Source organism: Chinchilla lanigera, unplaced genomic scaffold (genome assembly GCF_000276665.1).
Source record: "Chinchilla lanigera isolate Chin_1 unplaced genomic scaffold, ChiLan1.0 scaffold00094, whole genome shotgun sequence".
Lineage (NCBI taxonomy): Eukaryota > Metazoa > Chordata > Mammalia > Rodentia > Chinchillidae > Chinchilla > Chinchilla lanigera.
Window position 1 is genome coordinate 779,185 of NW_004955495.1, and position 16,807 is coordinate 795,991.

Below are 16,807 nucleotides of genomic sequence, written 5' to 3' on the forward strand. Positions count from 1 at the left end.
TATATATGAAACAATTTTGAAAGGAAAAACAACATTTGGGTGATCGCTTGTATGCACAGTGGAAGGAAACCAGAACACTCAAGATTATGGAAAAACTCCTGAGAGAAAATTCACAATGAGATCCCCACAGTGTGTTCTGATTGTGAACCAGCGGGTTTAATTCAGTGTTCAGATAATGTAGGGCTAGCTTACAAATACTCTCAGTCAAGGGAATTGGTCCGATTTACTGAAAATTCTTTCCTTAATTTTCTTCATTTCCTTCCCTTAGAATGAGAATTTTCTTAGAGTTGACATGGCATTACTCTTTCTCTACTTTTTCTTAAAAGAAGAGGATGAATTTTCCTGTGCTCAAGAACTTGTTATTTTTAATGTCCTTGGCCTTCTTTAATGGCTCAGTAGAATTCTAAGTTAGGTGTGTATGGAAGAAAACGAATTCCAAAGAAACCAATATGAAAATTTTTCTAAAAAGTTTGAGTTTTTCATGGCTGTAAAATATTGCTAAAGGTGTACGGTACTCAAGCATGCATATTTTATTTGGAAATAGTTCCACTCAAAAAAATATACAGTATCTTTGATGTATTCTTATTTCATTTTTCCAATGAATTTTCACTTCCCAAAGGTTTCTGAACACCATACAAATACAGAATCTATCACATGTCTCAGAATTCCATCTCATGGGTCTTTCAGAGGATCCAGAACTCCAGCCCATCCTCTTCGGACTGTTCCTGACCATGTACCTGGTCACGGTGCTGGGGAACCTGCTCATCATCCTGGCCGTCAGCTCTGACTCCCAACTCCACACCCCCATGTACTTCTTCCTCTCCAACCTGTCCCTGGCTGACATCTGTTTAATTTCCTCCACGGTCCCAAAGATGATAGCAGATATCCTAACTCACAGCAGGGTCATCTCATATGTGGGCTGCCTCACACAGATGTCTCTTTTTGTCCTTTTTGGAAGTATGGATGGTATGATTCTGACAGTGATGGCCTACGACCGGTACATGGCCATCTGTCATCCCCTACATTATGCAGCCGTTATGAACCCTCAGCTCTGTGCTCTCTTAGTTTTTGTATCATTTTTTCTTAGCCTTTTGAACTCGCAGCTGAATAATTTAATTGCCTTACAGTGTAATTGCTTTAAGGATGTAAAAATTGCTAATTTCTTCTGTGACCCTTCTCAGCTCCTTAACATTACCTGTTCTGATAGCTTTACCAATAATATAATGATGTATTTAATTAGTATTTTATTTGGTTTTATTCCCATCTCAGAAATCCTTCTCTCTTACTGTAAAATCGTTTCCTCTATTATGAAAATCCCATCATCAGATGGGAGATACAAAGCCTTTTCCACATGTGGGTCTCACCTGTCCGTGGTTTGCTTATTTTTTGGAACAGCTGTTGGAGTGTACTTTAGTTCAGCTGTGTCATCTTCCCTCAGAAAGAGTGCAGTGGCCTCCGTGATATACACTGTGGTCACACCCATGCTGAACCCCTTCATTTACAGCTTGAGGAACAGTGACATTAAAAATGCCCTGCGAAGACTCCACAGTAGAAAAATCTAATCTCAGGAGCTAAAGCATTCTAATGTAATGTAAGTAGATTAAAGTATAAATGCTAAGCTCCTAGACCTGTAAATACTTCTCCTGAACATTTAATTATTATCATTTGATGGCTTTAATTCCTCTTCATGCTTCAGAGCAGAATGTCATTGAAAGGGTTGTGGAGTGGGAGGAATGCAGTTGTTGAAAATGAGTATCAGGAGTCAAGAGAAAACAATTTTTGCTAAGTTTTATGGTGAATGTTGTGTAACAATTTGAATGTAATTAATGCTACTGAAATAGCCACTTAAAATTGTTAAAATTATATACATAATAAGCAATGGGCATGGAAAGCAGATTGGTCTTTAAAATGCAAACAAATGAACCAGGCTAAGTAAATAACACAGGGGCTGGGGATTTAGCTCAATGGCATAGCACCTGCCCAGCAAGCGCAAGGTCATGAGTTCAATCCCTGGTACAAAAAAAAAAAAACAGAACCTATGAGAAGTAAATAATACATACAAGTTTCCTCTTGAATAGAAGGACCAAAACCATGGGAGACATTTATTTTCCCTTCTTCATCTTCCCTTATTATGTAGGAAGCCTTAAAGATTTGGATAACATGGAATACTTTGATTAACTATGAACTTGTCCATTGATCCTTCAAAGCAGTATACTCAGCCTGTGCCTCCAGGCCTCAATTTGATGGGTCCATCCTGTGTGTCTCGCTCTCATGGGTGTCTGATTAAGGAGCCTCCTATTTGGTGTGCTATTCCTATCAACTGTGTGCATAGAAACTGAGCTTCCATCAGACACCTGGCAGGAGAGGTGTGCTGGCTGTGCATTTCCTTGCTCATGACCCAGGAGTGATGCAGAGTAACCCAGTTAACACCGAGAGACACGTGGGATAGACAACCCCTCATCATGAAAACAGACATGACATTTTGGGTAGCCATAGGCAAGGACACCAACGTTCAACAGTTCAGCTAAGAGAACTGCGATTTAGGTGCTTTGTTGTACTTGGGTTCCAAAAGCCTCATTGAACATTTTGCTTTCTTTTGATCCTGCTTCTACTTCCCAGGGACATCCCACCCAGCTGGAGATCTCTTATTCACTGTCCTGTTTACTCAGTAAGTTCTGATAGATTACAGGGCAGAGCAGGGGTGGCATCTGCTACTTCTCCTACAGCAAATGCAGCCATAAACCACAGGGAAAGCTCATGGAAAGTGTTACATGATGATCAACCACACATAACACCCTTGTATCACTGACATATAGTCTCAAAACTGACCGCATTCTCTTTTAATCTTTTTCTGTGGAAAAAAAAAGTAAAACAAAATTTCATTAAAAAAATAATAATAGGAGAATAGCAATAGTTAATACATTGAATATTGTTATATTCAAAGTAGTTAATCAGAGTATAAGATATGGGTATAAAAATTCTCCAAATGATATTTGCACACATCTTTCTTTTCAATTAACTCAGAGAAACTAGTAGTATAACTGTCTTGTATTTTGTTTTTTTCCTTTTTCCTTCCTTCCTTTCCCATTTCCCCCATCCTAGTTCCCTTTTCCTTTTCAACAATTTCTTGCCATTTTGCATTATCTATTGTACATTTTGGACCTTATTTACTCTTTCAGTTCCGCACACCAGGGAGACAATATGATATTAACACATGTGAGTCTGATTTATTTCACTTGTAAGTATGGGCTCTAGTTGCATCCATTTACTAATAAAAGTCTCCAGTTTACCCTTCTTTATGGCTGAGTAGTGTTCCAGTCTGTAGAAAGGCTACAAACTTTCATCCATTCCTTGGTTCATGGGTATTTGGTTTGTTTCCAAGATTTAGCCATTGTGCTATTTACAAATTGTGCTGCTATAAACATGAGTGCACATATGCAGTATGATGTGGTGGTATGATACTTTTAATTCTTCTGGGAAGATATTCAGAAGTAAAGCAGCTGGGTGGAATGGGACCTCTAAATCCTAGTTTATTTAGGAATCTTCACACTGATTTCCACAGTGGTTGCACCAGTTTACACTCCCACCAACAGTGGAGAAAAGTTATTTTCCCCACAGCCCCTCCAGCACTTGTAATTGATTGATTGCTTGATGATAGCCATTCTTACTAGAGTGAGGTGGAATCTCAGAGTTGTTTTAATTTGCATCTGTCAGATAGCAATTGATGTTGAACATTTTTTCATATATTTAGTTGTCATTTGTATTTCTTCATCTAAGAAGTACACATTCATCTCAGATGCCTATTTTTGTATTTGGGTCTTTGAATTTGGGAGGCCTGATACTTTTCAATTCTTTATACATTCTAGATAGAAGTCCTTTGTCTGAGGGACAACTGGCTAAACCTTTTTCCCATTTTGTGGGTTGTCTTTTCACTTTGTGGTGATTTCTTTTACTATGCAAAAGCTTTTTAGTAAGATGAGAGTCCTTTATTTAATAAGATTTTGAGTCCTTCATTGAGAATTGATAGGAAAGCACTCATAGGTAAAGGATAACTGGAATATGGGAAAAGAGAAGGGAAAGAAGGAGAAAGTTTGTATATATGTATATGCAGGATAGTTAACACGGGTGTTCTACTGTCCTGTATTTCCTTGCTGAAAGAAACTGTCAGTGAGGCACTGGTTGATTAGCTTTGTATGTCTATATGTGTTTTCATGAGAAACTACATTGAAGATATCAATATGTAATACAATAAGCATTGTTAATTCCCTACCACTCTGTAACTCTGTAATGTCAGTACTGATCCTATGCTGTTTTGTAAAATGTTGTCGGTCTGTCAGTATTTTCCTCCTTTAATTTCTAAAATTTAAAAAAAAAAAAGATTTTGAGTCCTTGAAGTATTTCCCATACAGTCTGGATTTTGTTCATAAGGTTTCTTGCATGAGGAAAGCCAGTTTTATTCAAGAGGCTATCTTTCATCCAGTGAATATGTTTAGCCCCTTTGTCAAAGATAATGTGGCTGAGTGTCTTTCTAGTTCTGTCTGCACCTTCCAATCTGTTCCACTGATCTTCAGGTCTGTTTCTTTTTTTGGCCAGTACCATGCTGATTTTATCACAGTAGCTTTGCAGTATAATTTCAAGTGAGGGAGTGTGATCACCTCTGCCTTGACTTTGTTGTCCAGAATTGCTTTCACTATTCTAGGTCTCTTCTGTTTCCAAATAATTTTAGGAATGTTTTCTCTAGATATGTGAGGTATGCTAATGGTATTTTGATTAGGATTGCATTAAATTTGTATAACAGTTTTGGGAGTATGGCCATTTTCACAATGTTGGTTCTTCCTACCCATGAGCAGGGGATATCTTTCCATTTTCTGATATTGTCTTCGATCTTCTTTTTCAGAGACTTTTCAATGTATAGATTGAAAATTTGTAATTTTCACTGTATAGATCTTTTACTTCCTTTGTTAGGTTGATGCCTAAGTATTTCAATTCTTTGGATATGTTTGTGAAGGATGTGGTTTCCATAATTTCTCTCTCTGTGAATTTGTCATTTGTGTACAGGAATGCCACTGACTTTTGAGTGTTGACATTGTATCCAGCTATATTATTGAATTTGATTATTAAATCCAGAGGTGTTTTGGTAGAGTTTTGGGGGTCTTCTATGTAGAGTATCATTTCATCCACAAATAATGATAATTTAACTATCCTTATTCATCATTTCTTTCTCTTATGATTTTCTGTCAGAAATTCATTGCATACAAGTTCCTGATTTATGGTGGGTTTTGATACAAAACTATAGATCTTGCCCCTGTGGTTAGCAATACCAAATCAAGAGGTGCCACAGTTTGTCAGATTCTAGGCCACATGTTATGCTATTGTTATTGTTAATTGCAATACTTCAACCAGGATGTCATACTAGTTGTTCTCTCTTCTATAATAACATTGTGACTGGGGTCATAACCATCACCATAGTCCAGTTCCAAAGGACTGGAAGCTGAGCCAAATACATGGCAACTTCTCATTCTTAGTAAACTGGGAATGTAGGATCTTGGGACAGACACAAAAACCAAGAACTTCCTACACATAGAACACACTTCTAAAGAACAGACATTTCCTAGTGAGGCTTCAATATTAGTGATAAATCTGCCTACTATAAGAAATATGTAGGCTTCAACAGAGAAAAGAATAAAATAAAATTTAAAAATAGAAAATGATGAGACACAGAAGCAAAACCCAACCCCAGAACTCTAACCCACATAGTGCAAGTCCAAGGGATAATAAAGTAAAAGAAAATGGATGTCACCCACCTGAAGTTTCTGAAATGATAGCAATAGAAATTCAAAAACAGGTGCATGGGACTATAGAGGAAACCAAGTCAGAAATAATCTTCCAGGTAGAAAAGAGCTGATGCCCATAATGAAAGACTTACTCAGCAAGTCTAGAATAGACACAGATAAAAAAAATAGAGGAGCATAGGAAAATGATGGAAACCACGAATGCACAACATAGAAAAGAAATGGAATCCATAAGACAGATTCAAATAGATATATAGGAAATTTAAAAATCCATTTAAAATTGGTAAAATCACCTCAATGAAAGCAAAGACAGAATTTCAGACATAAAAGACAGGATTATGGCTAGTAATCATAAAAATAAAGATCTCTTACAAATAACAAGGGACCATGAAAGAAAATCCACCAGCTACAGACTGATGCAAAGAAAAATAATATAAGACTGAAAGGCAGGCAAAACTTATTGCCTAGCCTGAAAATGATTTTAGACTTTCATATCATCTCAAGGCTCAAGTGCCCTTAGACAATTTTGTTTATCAATATGCTTTCTTTAATGACAGAAATATCTGTGTAAAAAAAAAACCATTATGACAAAATATCTGTTTACATGAAACAGATGTTATAAATATGGGCACTATTCTCTCTACTTCCTACACAGTCTAAACGCTAGTCTTGGGCTCAAGTATTCTTTGGCTGACTTCCATTCTAGGGCAAAGTCTCTTCTACTAGAACCAAGCAGAGGGTGATCTGGCTGAGACATCTGTCAACTCTCTGATTGCCAGGGTTGATTTGGCTGATCTGGATAGCTAGACAAGTGTCTCTGTCCTCCCTCACTGTATCATGTGCCTCCACCCTGAGCTGTGCACTTGGTCAAAGAGAAAAACCTCCCACAAGATGAGGACCACTCTTTGGTCAAGGGTGTACCAGCAGCTGTGCTCCTCTGCCAGGACCTCCAAACAAACACTAAAGATCCAAACAAAAATAACATTCCCCATATACTATGAAATTTCTTAATTAGTTATCTTAAAAGGATTATTATTATTAGACAGACATCAAGGATATTTTTGAAGATACATATTAAGAAAAAAAGATTAAAATGCTAATAATTTATTTTTAAAAATTGGGACAACAAATGTAGGTAATTGTAGTAGTACACTAGCCATGCACAAATTTTGGAAGTCACATAACTAACCTGAACCCAAATATTATGAAGGAATCTCACTTATCTGACATGACATGGCAAAAGACACAGATGCTTTCAAAGGCTCATTGTAATAATAAAATAACAACTGAATTACAACCTTCTCTCTGGTAATATTGCCTAACCATTAAATATTGTATATATTCATATGAACACTGCAGAGAAATGTAAAACCACATGTTGACATAAAGTAGCACATTTCTGGGACTACGGGTGTTGTTTTGTACAGTTTTTAGTTCAGCTTTAGGTAGTCATTAGGTAAGTTTCTTAAGATAACTATTTATGAATATGTACATCAATATTGACCTGGAAACATTGGCAGGAAAACAAAAACACCATGTTCCCAACAGTAGTTGCTTTTGCAGTGCAGATGAGTGGAAACACGCAGATATACCCAGAACTCAAATTTCATGAATGATAATTCAAACAAAATCAATTCTTATATCTGAAGCAATGCACATAATATAGTATTGATTTAAAAACAATATTCAGGAAGCATGATCTGCATATCAAGAAATAGCCTAAGGTAATTATTCATACTCCTGGTGTAAATAATGACCACCAAAATTTGTCATAATAAAAATCCATTCCTTGGTAGAATTAATATGAATTAACAATCATAATTAACAAAAAGGAAGTTACCACTAAGAATTTCATATGCAAACTTTCTGTTTAAATTCTTTTTGGTCTCAAGCTAGGATACCTGGGTATTTTTAAATAGTTACAAGTAAATATAATGATTAACAAGACTAAGAATCATTATCTACATAATTAAACTGGCTTTTAAAAACTTTCAGGCCTGGGGATTTAGCTCAGCGGCACAGCGCCTGCCTGGCAAGTGCGACGTCGTGAGTTCGATTTCCGGTACCGGAAAAAAAAAAAAAAAAAAAAAACTTTCTACAACTTACATCTAAGGTAGATATTTATTATACCAATTTTATAGGTGAGGAACTGCCCAAGTATCTTTAAAATATTTCCCCTACTTTTCTCTTTTGCATTTTACCCCAGTTAAATCACTATGTGAGACAAAAGAATAATGAACCCAAGTTCTCTTTAGGTCTGGAAGTAAGAGAAAATACGACGCCGGGAGTCGTGGTGCACGCCTATAATCCCAGCACTCGGTCATAGAGGGCGTAGCCTTGAAGGAGACAGGTCCTTCCTCACTTCTTTTTTTTTTTTTGTGTGTGTGTCAGGAATTGAACTCAGGACCTTGCACTTGCCAGGGAGGCGCTGTGCTGCTGAGCTATATCCCCGGCCCAATCCCAGCACTCGGAAGGCTGAGGCAGGAGGATCATTGTGAGTTCGAGGCCAACTTGGGCTACAAAGTGAGCTCAAGCCCAGCCTGAACTGCATAGCGAAACCCTGTCTCAAAAAGACAAAACTTAAAATTTAAAAAAAAGGGAAAATGTGAGCTATGTGACTGGAAAGGTGAGTGGGGAAAATGTACTACTTGGGCACAAGAAGTTTAGGACCAATAATGAACTTCAGAATGTATGGAATGTTTCCTGAGTAAAGTCCTCAATCATAAATAAAGGGGTTTGTGGTAACAAAAATAATAAAGCAGTATTAGTAGGATACTACAGAATGCAGAAAAACCAAATAAGATGCACCCTTTGTTTGGCTCCAGAAAAGGAAAGACGTGCTTTCTACAGCAGACATTTTACTGAAATTGTATGGAGTTAATAAAAATAAACTAAATGTAAAATTCCACAAGTGTCTGTGAATATTTCTTTGCCTTTTAGTCATTGACAGGTGTAGTACGCCACGTTTGTGGCTGGTGATATCTTATGATTATATGGCATTCATGAAACCATATTTGTCAAAATCTGAAGTCCAAACTGAACACAGTAGTATATTTCAATAATCCCAACATCCTGGAAGGCCAAAACAAGAGGACTGCAAATTCATTCCTAGCCTGGGCAACTTAACTCTGTCACAAAAGAAAAATCAAAGGAAAGAAAAGAGCTGGTGATGCAGCTTGTGGTGGTCAGGAGCTTTGGCCTTCAGCTCTGACTCCCACATTCACACCTCTGTATGCTTCTTTCTCTAACACTTGACCTGGGCTGACTTATTTCATCTCTACCACAGTCCCAAAGATGATTGTAAACATCCACACTCACAGCAAAGCTATACCTAACGCTGTGGGCTGCCTCACACAGAAGTTCCTTTCTCTCATTTTTGGATGCGTGCATGATACACTTTGAGTGTGATGGCCTATCACTGATTCGATATCATCTGCCATGCCCTGCATTATCCACTCATTAGGAACCCTTGATTTTATCTTCTTACTTTTTGTCCTTTTTTCCGGGCTTTTGAACTCCCAGATGCACAATTTTTTAATTTACCTACTTCACAGATGTGGTAATTTCTATTTACTTATATTTAAGAATTTATTGTCAAACTCTTAATTTTGCCTATTCTCTTGTTTTCACCAATAATTTAATCACATATATCTTGGGATATGTTTTTCATTTTTCTTCTTCCTTTTTTGATAATCTAAGATGTTGCTTCCTCTTATTTTTTTTTAACAGACAACCTTTTACCAAAATAGCAAAGGAACAGTGTGACAATACAGAGTTACAAACAAAGTGGTAGGAAATTAACAATGCTTGTTGTATTACATATTGATATCTTCAAAGTGGTTTCTCATGAAAACAGATAGAGACACGCAATATTGGTCAATCAAGGACTCATTAACAGTTTCTTTCAGCAAAGAAATAGAAGACGGTAGAACAGCCATGTTAACTATTCTGTATATACATACATACAAAATTTCTCCTTCTTTCCCTTCTCTTTTCCCCATCCCAGTTGCCCTTTACCCTTGAGTGTTTTCCTATCATTTCACAATGTCTATCATACCTCCTAGTTTAAATGAACTCTTTCGGGGCTGGGGATTTAGCTCAGCGGCAAAGCGCCTGCCTGGCAAGTGCAAGGTCATGAGTTCAGTTCCCGGTACCGGAGAAAAACCAAAACAAAAAATAAATACATAAATGAACTCTTTCAGGTTTTACACTAGTGAAACAATGCGGTGCTTGCCCATGCAGGTCCGATTCATTTCACTTATGAGTATGGTCTGTAGTTGTGACCATTTACCTATAAAGGCCTTAAGTTTATCTTTCTTTATAGCTGAGTAATATTCCATTCTATAAAAGTACCACAATTTTCTTAATCCAATCCTCGGTGGATGGACATTTGGGTTGCTTCCACAATTTAGCAATTACAAATTGTGCTGCTATGCACATAGGTGCACATATATCGCTGTGATGTGATGTTTTTAGGTCTTCTGGGAAAATACCCAGAAGGGAAATAGCTGGGTTGAATGGGACCTCTACACCTAGTTTTCTGAGGAATCTCCAAACTGATTTCCACAGTGGTTTCACCAGTCTGCATTCCCACCAGCAGTGGAGAAGGGTTCCTGTTTCTCCACACCTGAACACGCCTGATCTCGTCTGCTTCCTCTTATGTGATATCCTTTCCTCCACTCTGAAAATCTGATCATCAGGTGAGAAATATAAACCTTCATGTGTGGTTCTCATCTGTGACCTATTTATTTTATAGAACAATTGCTGGCACCTAGCTTTGGTCAGCCGTACCACATTCTCCCGTAAAGGGCATGGTAGTACAGCTGATGTACATTGTGGTAAACCCTGTGCTGAATTCTTTCATCTACACACTGAGAGAAACAGAGACATTAACCAGTTGTGTTAAGTACATGCACCTACTCCCTGAGGTGAATGTAAATATTACATACTGCAAACACATACTAATAACAAATAAATAAGTTTGAAATAGACACATAGAAAATAGTGCCCTGAGGAGACATCAAAGCAGTGTAATGCCAGGACCTGTCGCTTCCAGATGGAATGTGGGATGTAAAAGGCAGAAAATGAAAATCTAGACTCATACTTCCTGCCTTCTTGAGCACATTATATTTATATATTGATATATTTAATATATAAAATAGTAGAATGGTTGGAATGGAATGAAAAAAATTAAGAGTTTTTTAAATGGATACATGGTGTCACTGTAGGAGATCAAAAGTTCTGGAGTTATGTGGTAGTGATGACTGTACATCATTAATGCCCCTGATCTGTGCACTCAAAATGGTTTAATTAGCCATGTTTTTTAAATATATTAGCATAGAAAAAGTGGAAAAATCAGGTGGTTCTTAGAAAAAAAGATGTAAATACTAAACATGAACTTCCTCGTACATGAAATAAAGCCCAAAATCTTCTGTGGACATTTGTTTTCTCTTCTGTCTTCACTACAACTAGAAAGCCCTTAGAGATTTTGATAGCATGGAAGAATTTGTCTAATTATGAGCTTTGTGCATTGGACCTCCAAACCCTAGTAGTAGTAAATAATCAGCCTGTGTCCTAAGTCCTCCAAAAGGTTTATGAGAGTGATAATGAGGATGAAGAGGATGACAATAACCTTCATATTACAATCTGTTATTGAAGGCTTCCTACATGCCAGAATCTGAGTTATGTGTTTTACATAGTTTGTTCCTTTTCAAATACACAGTTTTCCACTAGTTTTAAACACCAATATGATCATTTGATAGAAAATAAGAGAGTATGGGGCTGGGGATTTAGCTCAGCGGCACAGCACCTGTCTGGGAAGCACGAGGTCATGAGTTCGATTCCTGGTACCCAAAAAAAAGAGAGAGAAAGAGTATGGCATTTTAGGTAACTTGTGCTATGTAATTAGGGAGGAATTTATAAAACCATGTTTGAATTTTGATGTCTGACACTAGATACCCAGGAAATTGACTGAAATCCTGGCTGGCTGTCCCCTTGAAAACATAAACAGCCATTTTATTTCTCTGTCACTCAAGGGAGAACCCTCTTGCTTACCGTGCTCTTCCTTTGAGGCCGCCTGGAAGATCAAAGAGTAGAGCAGTAAGACCTGCTGCATCCACTATAGGACTAACTGCTCTAGATCACAGGCACAGAAACAAAGGAAGTAGACGCATGACAGCTCAGCACAGATCTGACTCTTGCCCCATGCCAAGATATCCTTGCCACTGTCCACATTCTCTTCCATTGCTTTAATCACCTCACTCAGTTTTCAAAAGGAGGCCAAAATTAAGGTTCACACTAAATCCCTGTGAAGATAACTAAAACATCATAAAATGTATCATTTGCATTAATACATGTGGAGTCCCTGCCCAAACAATTTCTAGTAGTTTGGGATCCATGAAAAATGTAGCAATCCTGACCTAAAATGCTGACAATTCAATTTTAAATCTTGTCTGCTTCACTCACTATTTTTGTGATCTAGGCCAGGTTATTAGTATCTCTGTGAAAGCATATTTTCTGAGTTGACTTCTTATTTGTGCAACAGCACTGTTTAGGGATTAAACAGATAATGGATGTCCCTTTGTGATAAATATGTGATGAATGTATAAAATTAGTAAAAGATAAATTTAAATATTATCATTAGTGAACATAAAGTTAATCTTTGTCCAACCCCACTAAAATAGTGTGTGATATAGCAGACCCGTCTACCCTAGTTCTTGGTCCCTAACCCTATTCTAGGAGGACCATGTGGGGAACCAGCCCACTCTGGTCTTTCCTCACCCAGACATCACTTCTAGGGACCTAATCCTGCTAGTTTATCACCCTCACCCAGGAGCAAAACAAGGGCAAAAGACAAATAGACACAGAATTAATTTACCTGCAGGCAGCCAGGGGGCTCTTGCCTATAGGGGCTCAACCTACTTTTATTCACTCAAATACAGGTACAAGTAATTCATGTAACACAAGATTCATCTGCCTTCCATTATCCATTTGTATACCCCCAGGTAAACAACCTGATTCAGCTATGTTTTCCTTTGTGCTCACAGAAGAGGACAATTAGGCCTCAATTCTCATCTGGTCTCCCACAGCATGAAATGAAATTACAATTTTCATGTTTCTACAAAATTACATTTTATTTTATCCTTTAATATAGGTATACTGTGTATATATAGACAGCAATGACTAAGCCTCCTTCATTTCTAACAGTCTAGAATTGGGCCTTTCTTGGCATGAAGGAGGCATCATGAATAAAAATCTCTGTTGGTGCCAGGCCCTCACATGCAGACACGTCCACCCTGCTCCTCCTGGTGCCATCACCTCGTCTTTACCCAAGTGGACTCAGCCAGCTCAACTGGGATCCTGGAGAACTCAAGCTGAACTGTTTGAGCATCTCCCAAGAGGCCAAGTGCTTGAAAAATTATTAACCCGACTGGCCAGTTGCAGCCAATAAACCCAGCTGAGAAGAGACTGGCACATAGAGTCTGTTCCAGTGCAGAGAGCTGGGCAGAAGTGCAATCAGACTCCCTGGTACTGTGGTCCAAAAGTAGAGCCTGGAGAACCACCAGCCCATGTGCATGTGTTATGGATCTGACCCCTGGCCAGAGCCTAAGAACCTGAGCTGAGACCAGAGCCAATGGTTAGAGTAATCTAAGGAGAAGCCAGAAACATTCAGAAAGTTTTGTTTTCATCTAATGTTATTGATCTGATAAGGAAGACAATTTCTGCTCTTGTACTGAGAGCGTTCATGGTAGATTTTTGTCCTTTTGTCCTATAAGGAAAGAGAACAGTACTCCATCAGGTTGCTCTTGGGGATACTGTGGTTTGATTCCAAAGAGTTTGGGTCTTTTAAAATTACAAATCAAAAACAGGATGTTGAGAGATGCCAAGAGAGATGAAATGAAGTGTTTGCCCTGTAATCTGAAAAATTCTTAGGAAAGAGTTGATGTTTCCCTTCAAATTTTTCCCTCCAGCTATTTTTCCAGTGAAACTTAAAAGAGTGGAAGAACAAAACCAAAGCTGCCTCCCTATCCATTTTTGAATAAATTTTGAAAGATTATATAAGTAGGATCTGTGTCTTGGTTTATACATGTTGCCTTCTTATACTGTGTTCTCACATGGTGGACAAGGCAAGGCAGCTCTCTGGGGCATCTTTTATAAATTAATCCCATTCATGCAGGCACCACTCTCACAACCTAATTGCTTCTCATCTGTCTCACTTCTTAATGCCATCACATTGGTGATAAACCTTAAGCATATGAATTTGGTGAGACATAGACAGATCATAGCAGATCATCTCAACTAATATCTAGTAGCAGCAAAATAGCAAATGCCTCTCAAGTGGAAATTTTCATTTTTAAAATCTCTGGTAATGACTGGGTGGTGATCACAGGTTTCTTCCCTAAGTTCCAGCCTATGTTTCACACAGCACTGTTGTACAGATTATCCATACCACTTATTTAGATTCTAGCGTGACACTAATTAAAATACTAATCTTTTAGGCCACTAACTGTAATATCCCTTATTTTGGCTTGTGTGTACATGTCCCCTCAAAGCATCATGTGATCATAGGTGGGACTTTTTCAGAAGTGGCTGGATCTAGAGTATGTGACAGTGGGATCAATTCATGGTACAATGCTAAGATCAAGGGCTCTAGGATTATGGGTGTGAGTGCTACCTGCCTTAAGTAACCTGGATAAGATATAAAGGATAGAAAGATCTGTGGTCATCCTTTGTTGCTTTACTGCCTTCTGCCCACCATGAACTGTTTCTCTTCTGTGATGTCTGTCTGCCATGCCACCCTGACATGGAGCGAGCCAATTATGGACTGAAACCTCTACAGACTGTGAGTTAAATAAACCTTTCCTCCTTTAACTTTGGGTGTTGGGTATTTTGTCTCAGCAATGAAAACAAAGTAACTAACATATCCCTGTACATATATTTAAATTCTGTGAATCTTTTTTCACTGCCATATCTAAGGCATCTAAAACATCCTGTCATGCTATAAATGTCCAACACATATTTTCTGATGAATGAATTTGATAAAATCTAGTAATTGTTATTGATGAAAATTGTCTGTTTCAGAAAGGGAACCAAGAGATGGAGGGAGGAGAAAGAAATGAAAAAAAGAATTGAGATGAGTTATGCAGAGGTACCAATTTCCCAAGAGGAATGTCATCACTATGTACTACAAATGTGTACCAATAAAAATTAAAAATTTTAACTATCTCACTGACTTTATTCAACATTTTTGAGTTGGTATTTCAATTGTTGAATTGCCCCACAAGAATATAAACACCAAACTGAGGTATAGTAATGTGAACTATAAACAGAGGGAAAGAAGGAAGTGAAACACGGTAACATTGATTGAAGACGGAGAAACAGTGAAGAAAAGCAAAATTTTATATGATTTACAGATAGAATTTTGTGGGGATTTTTTATTTTGGAGGCTGGTTTGTCTGTCTATTTTAGTCAGTGTCTTGATATGTTGCCCAGACTAGCCTTAAACTTGTGATTCTCCTGCCTCAGCCTCCCAAACTGGGATGTCAGATGAGTGTTGCTACATCTGAGAAGAAGCAGGAATTTTTTAGCCTACTGCTGGTACTGAAAGCAGCTCAAAAACTCAGGAACAATGCTCCCATCACTAAACATTCTCCCAAGAAGTCTTTTTTTCTCTTTTTAATCAGTGCATATGAAATATATAAGATCTCATTTTGGCATGTTTGAACATTTGTACAATATACTTTGACCATTTCCACCCCCCAGTACTCCCCTGACCCTTATCTCACCCCTCCTTTTCTCTAATAGTCTCCCCCTTAGAATTCTTTGTAGAGCTCTCTTAATGTCTCTGTTCCTCAGGCTGTAGATGAAGGGGTTCAGCATGGGTGTGACCACAGTGTACATCACTGAGGCCATCATGCCTTCCCAGGAAGATGTGGCATCAGAACTGAGGTAAACACCAAGGCCTGTTGCATAGAATAAAGAAACAACAGATAGATGAGACCCACAGGTAGAAAAGGCTTTATATTTTCCATCTGTCGATGGGGTTCTTAGGATGGATGAGACAATTCGCGTATAAGAGAAAAGGATTCCTGAGAAGGGAATGAAACCAAGAAGGCCAGTCACCATATAGAGCAGGACATAATTGACCAATGTGTCTGAGCAGGCAAGTGTGAGGGCCTGAGCAAGTTCACAGTAGAAGTGTTTAATTACCCAGTTGGTGCAGAAGGACAGACGCAACATCAAGAGACTCTGGATCAGGGAGTAGATCAAGCTGATGAACCAGGATACAAGAACCAGCAGGTCACACAGACGGGGGTTCATGATGGCTGGGTAGTGCAGAGGGTGACAGATGGCCACAAACCGGTCATAGGCCATTACAGTGAGAAGAAATGAGTCCATGACTCCAAAGACCATGAAAAAATACATCTGCGTGATACAGCCCGCATAAGTTATGGATTTGCTCTGTGTCCGGATGTTTAAGAGCAACTTTGGAATAGTCGTAGAGGTGAAACAGATGTCAGCAAAGGACAGGTTGGAGAGGAAGAAGTACATGGGGGTGTGGAGGTGGGAGTCAGAGCTGACGACCAGGATGATGAGCAGGTTCCCAAGCACTGTGACCAGATACATGGACAGGAACACTCCAAATAGCACCAACTGATGCTCTGAGTCTTGGGAAAATCCCAGAAGTAAGAATTCTAAAATATGTGTCTCATTTCCTGGTTCCATGTTGTCAACATCAGCTAGACAGTTAAAGAAAATAAAAAACATGAAACAACACCAGACAGGTCATAAATTCTCTGTGATTGTTTTTATTTTTTGAAGTGTTGGTTTGGGCATATAAACCATAGTATTATAAAACTTAGGAATCCTACATTCTGGCATTTATTATACAAAATGTTGCATAATGTTGAATAACACATATCCACTGGCCTCTGGGACACTCACCCATCCCCTTCATCTTTGCTTTGAGATCACCAATTCTGAAAACTTAAGAGAAACCTTAAATCTTACTGATA

The 16,807-nt window shown here is 38.2% G+C and overlaps 2 protein-coding genes across 2 annotated transcripts; one reads left to right on the forward strand and one right to left on the reverse strand.

Annotated features, from left to right (window-relative positions):
• Positions 1-582: 582 nt before the first annotated feature.
• On the forward strand, positions 583-1,562 carry LOC102024927 (olfactory receptor 7E24-like). Its single transcript, XM_013505088.1, has one exon. The coding sequence runs from the start codon at positions 675-677 to the stop codon at positions 1,560-1,562; it is 888 nt and encodes a 295-aa protein (XP_013360542.1). The 5' UTR covers positions 583-674.
• Positions 1,563-6,494: 4,932 nt separating this feature from the next.
• LOC102025261 (olfactory receptor 7C1-like) lies at positions 6,495-16,517 on the reverse strand. Its single transcript, XM_013505047.1, has 2 exons — positions 15,611-16,517; positions 6,495-6,547 (listed from the first exon to the last, which is right to left on the reverse strand). The coding sequence occupies exons 1-2, from the start codon at positions 16,515-16,517 to the stop codon at positions 6,495-6,497; spliced, it is 960 nt and encodes a 319-aa protein (XP_013360501.1).
• Between the last annotated feature and the right edge of the window lie 290 nt (positions 16,518-16,807).

Bases quoted from the DNA above. Each gene is read 5' to 3' on its own strand.
- LOC102024927 (XM_013505088.1), top strand. From the start codon at position 675: ATGGGTCTTTCAGAGGATCCAGAACTCCAGCCCATCCTCTTCGGACTG.
- LOC102025261 (XM_013505047.1), bottom strand. From the start codon at position 16,517: ATGGAACCAGGAAATGAGACACATATTTTAGAATTCTTACTTCTGGGA. The intron at 6,548-15,610 runs TTCTAAGGGGGA...GAGTTGACAGAT, and splicing joins TAAGAGAGCTCTACAAAGAA to GTCTCAGCCAGATCACCCTC.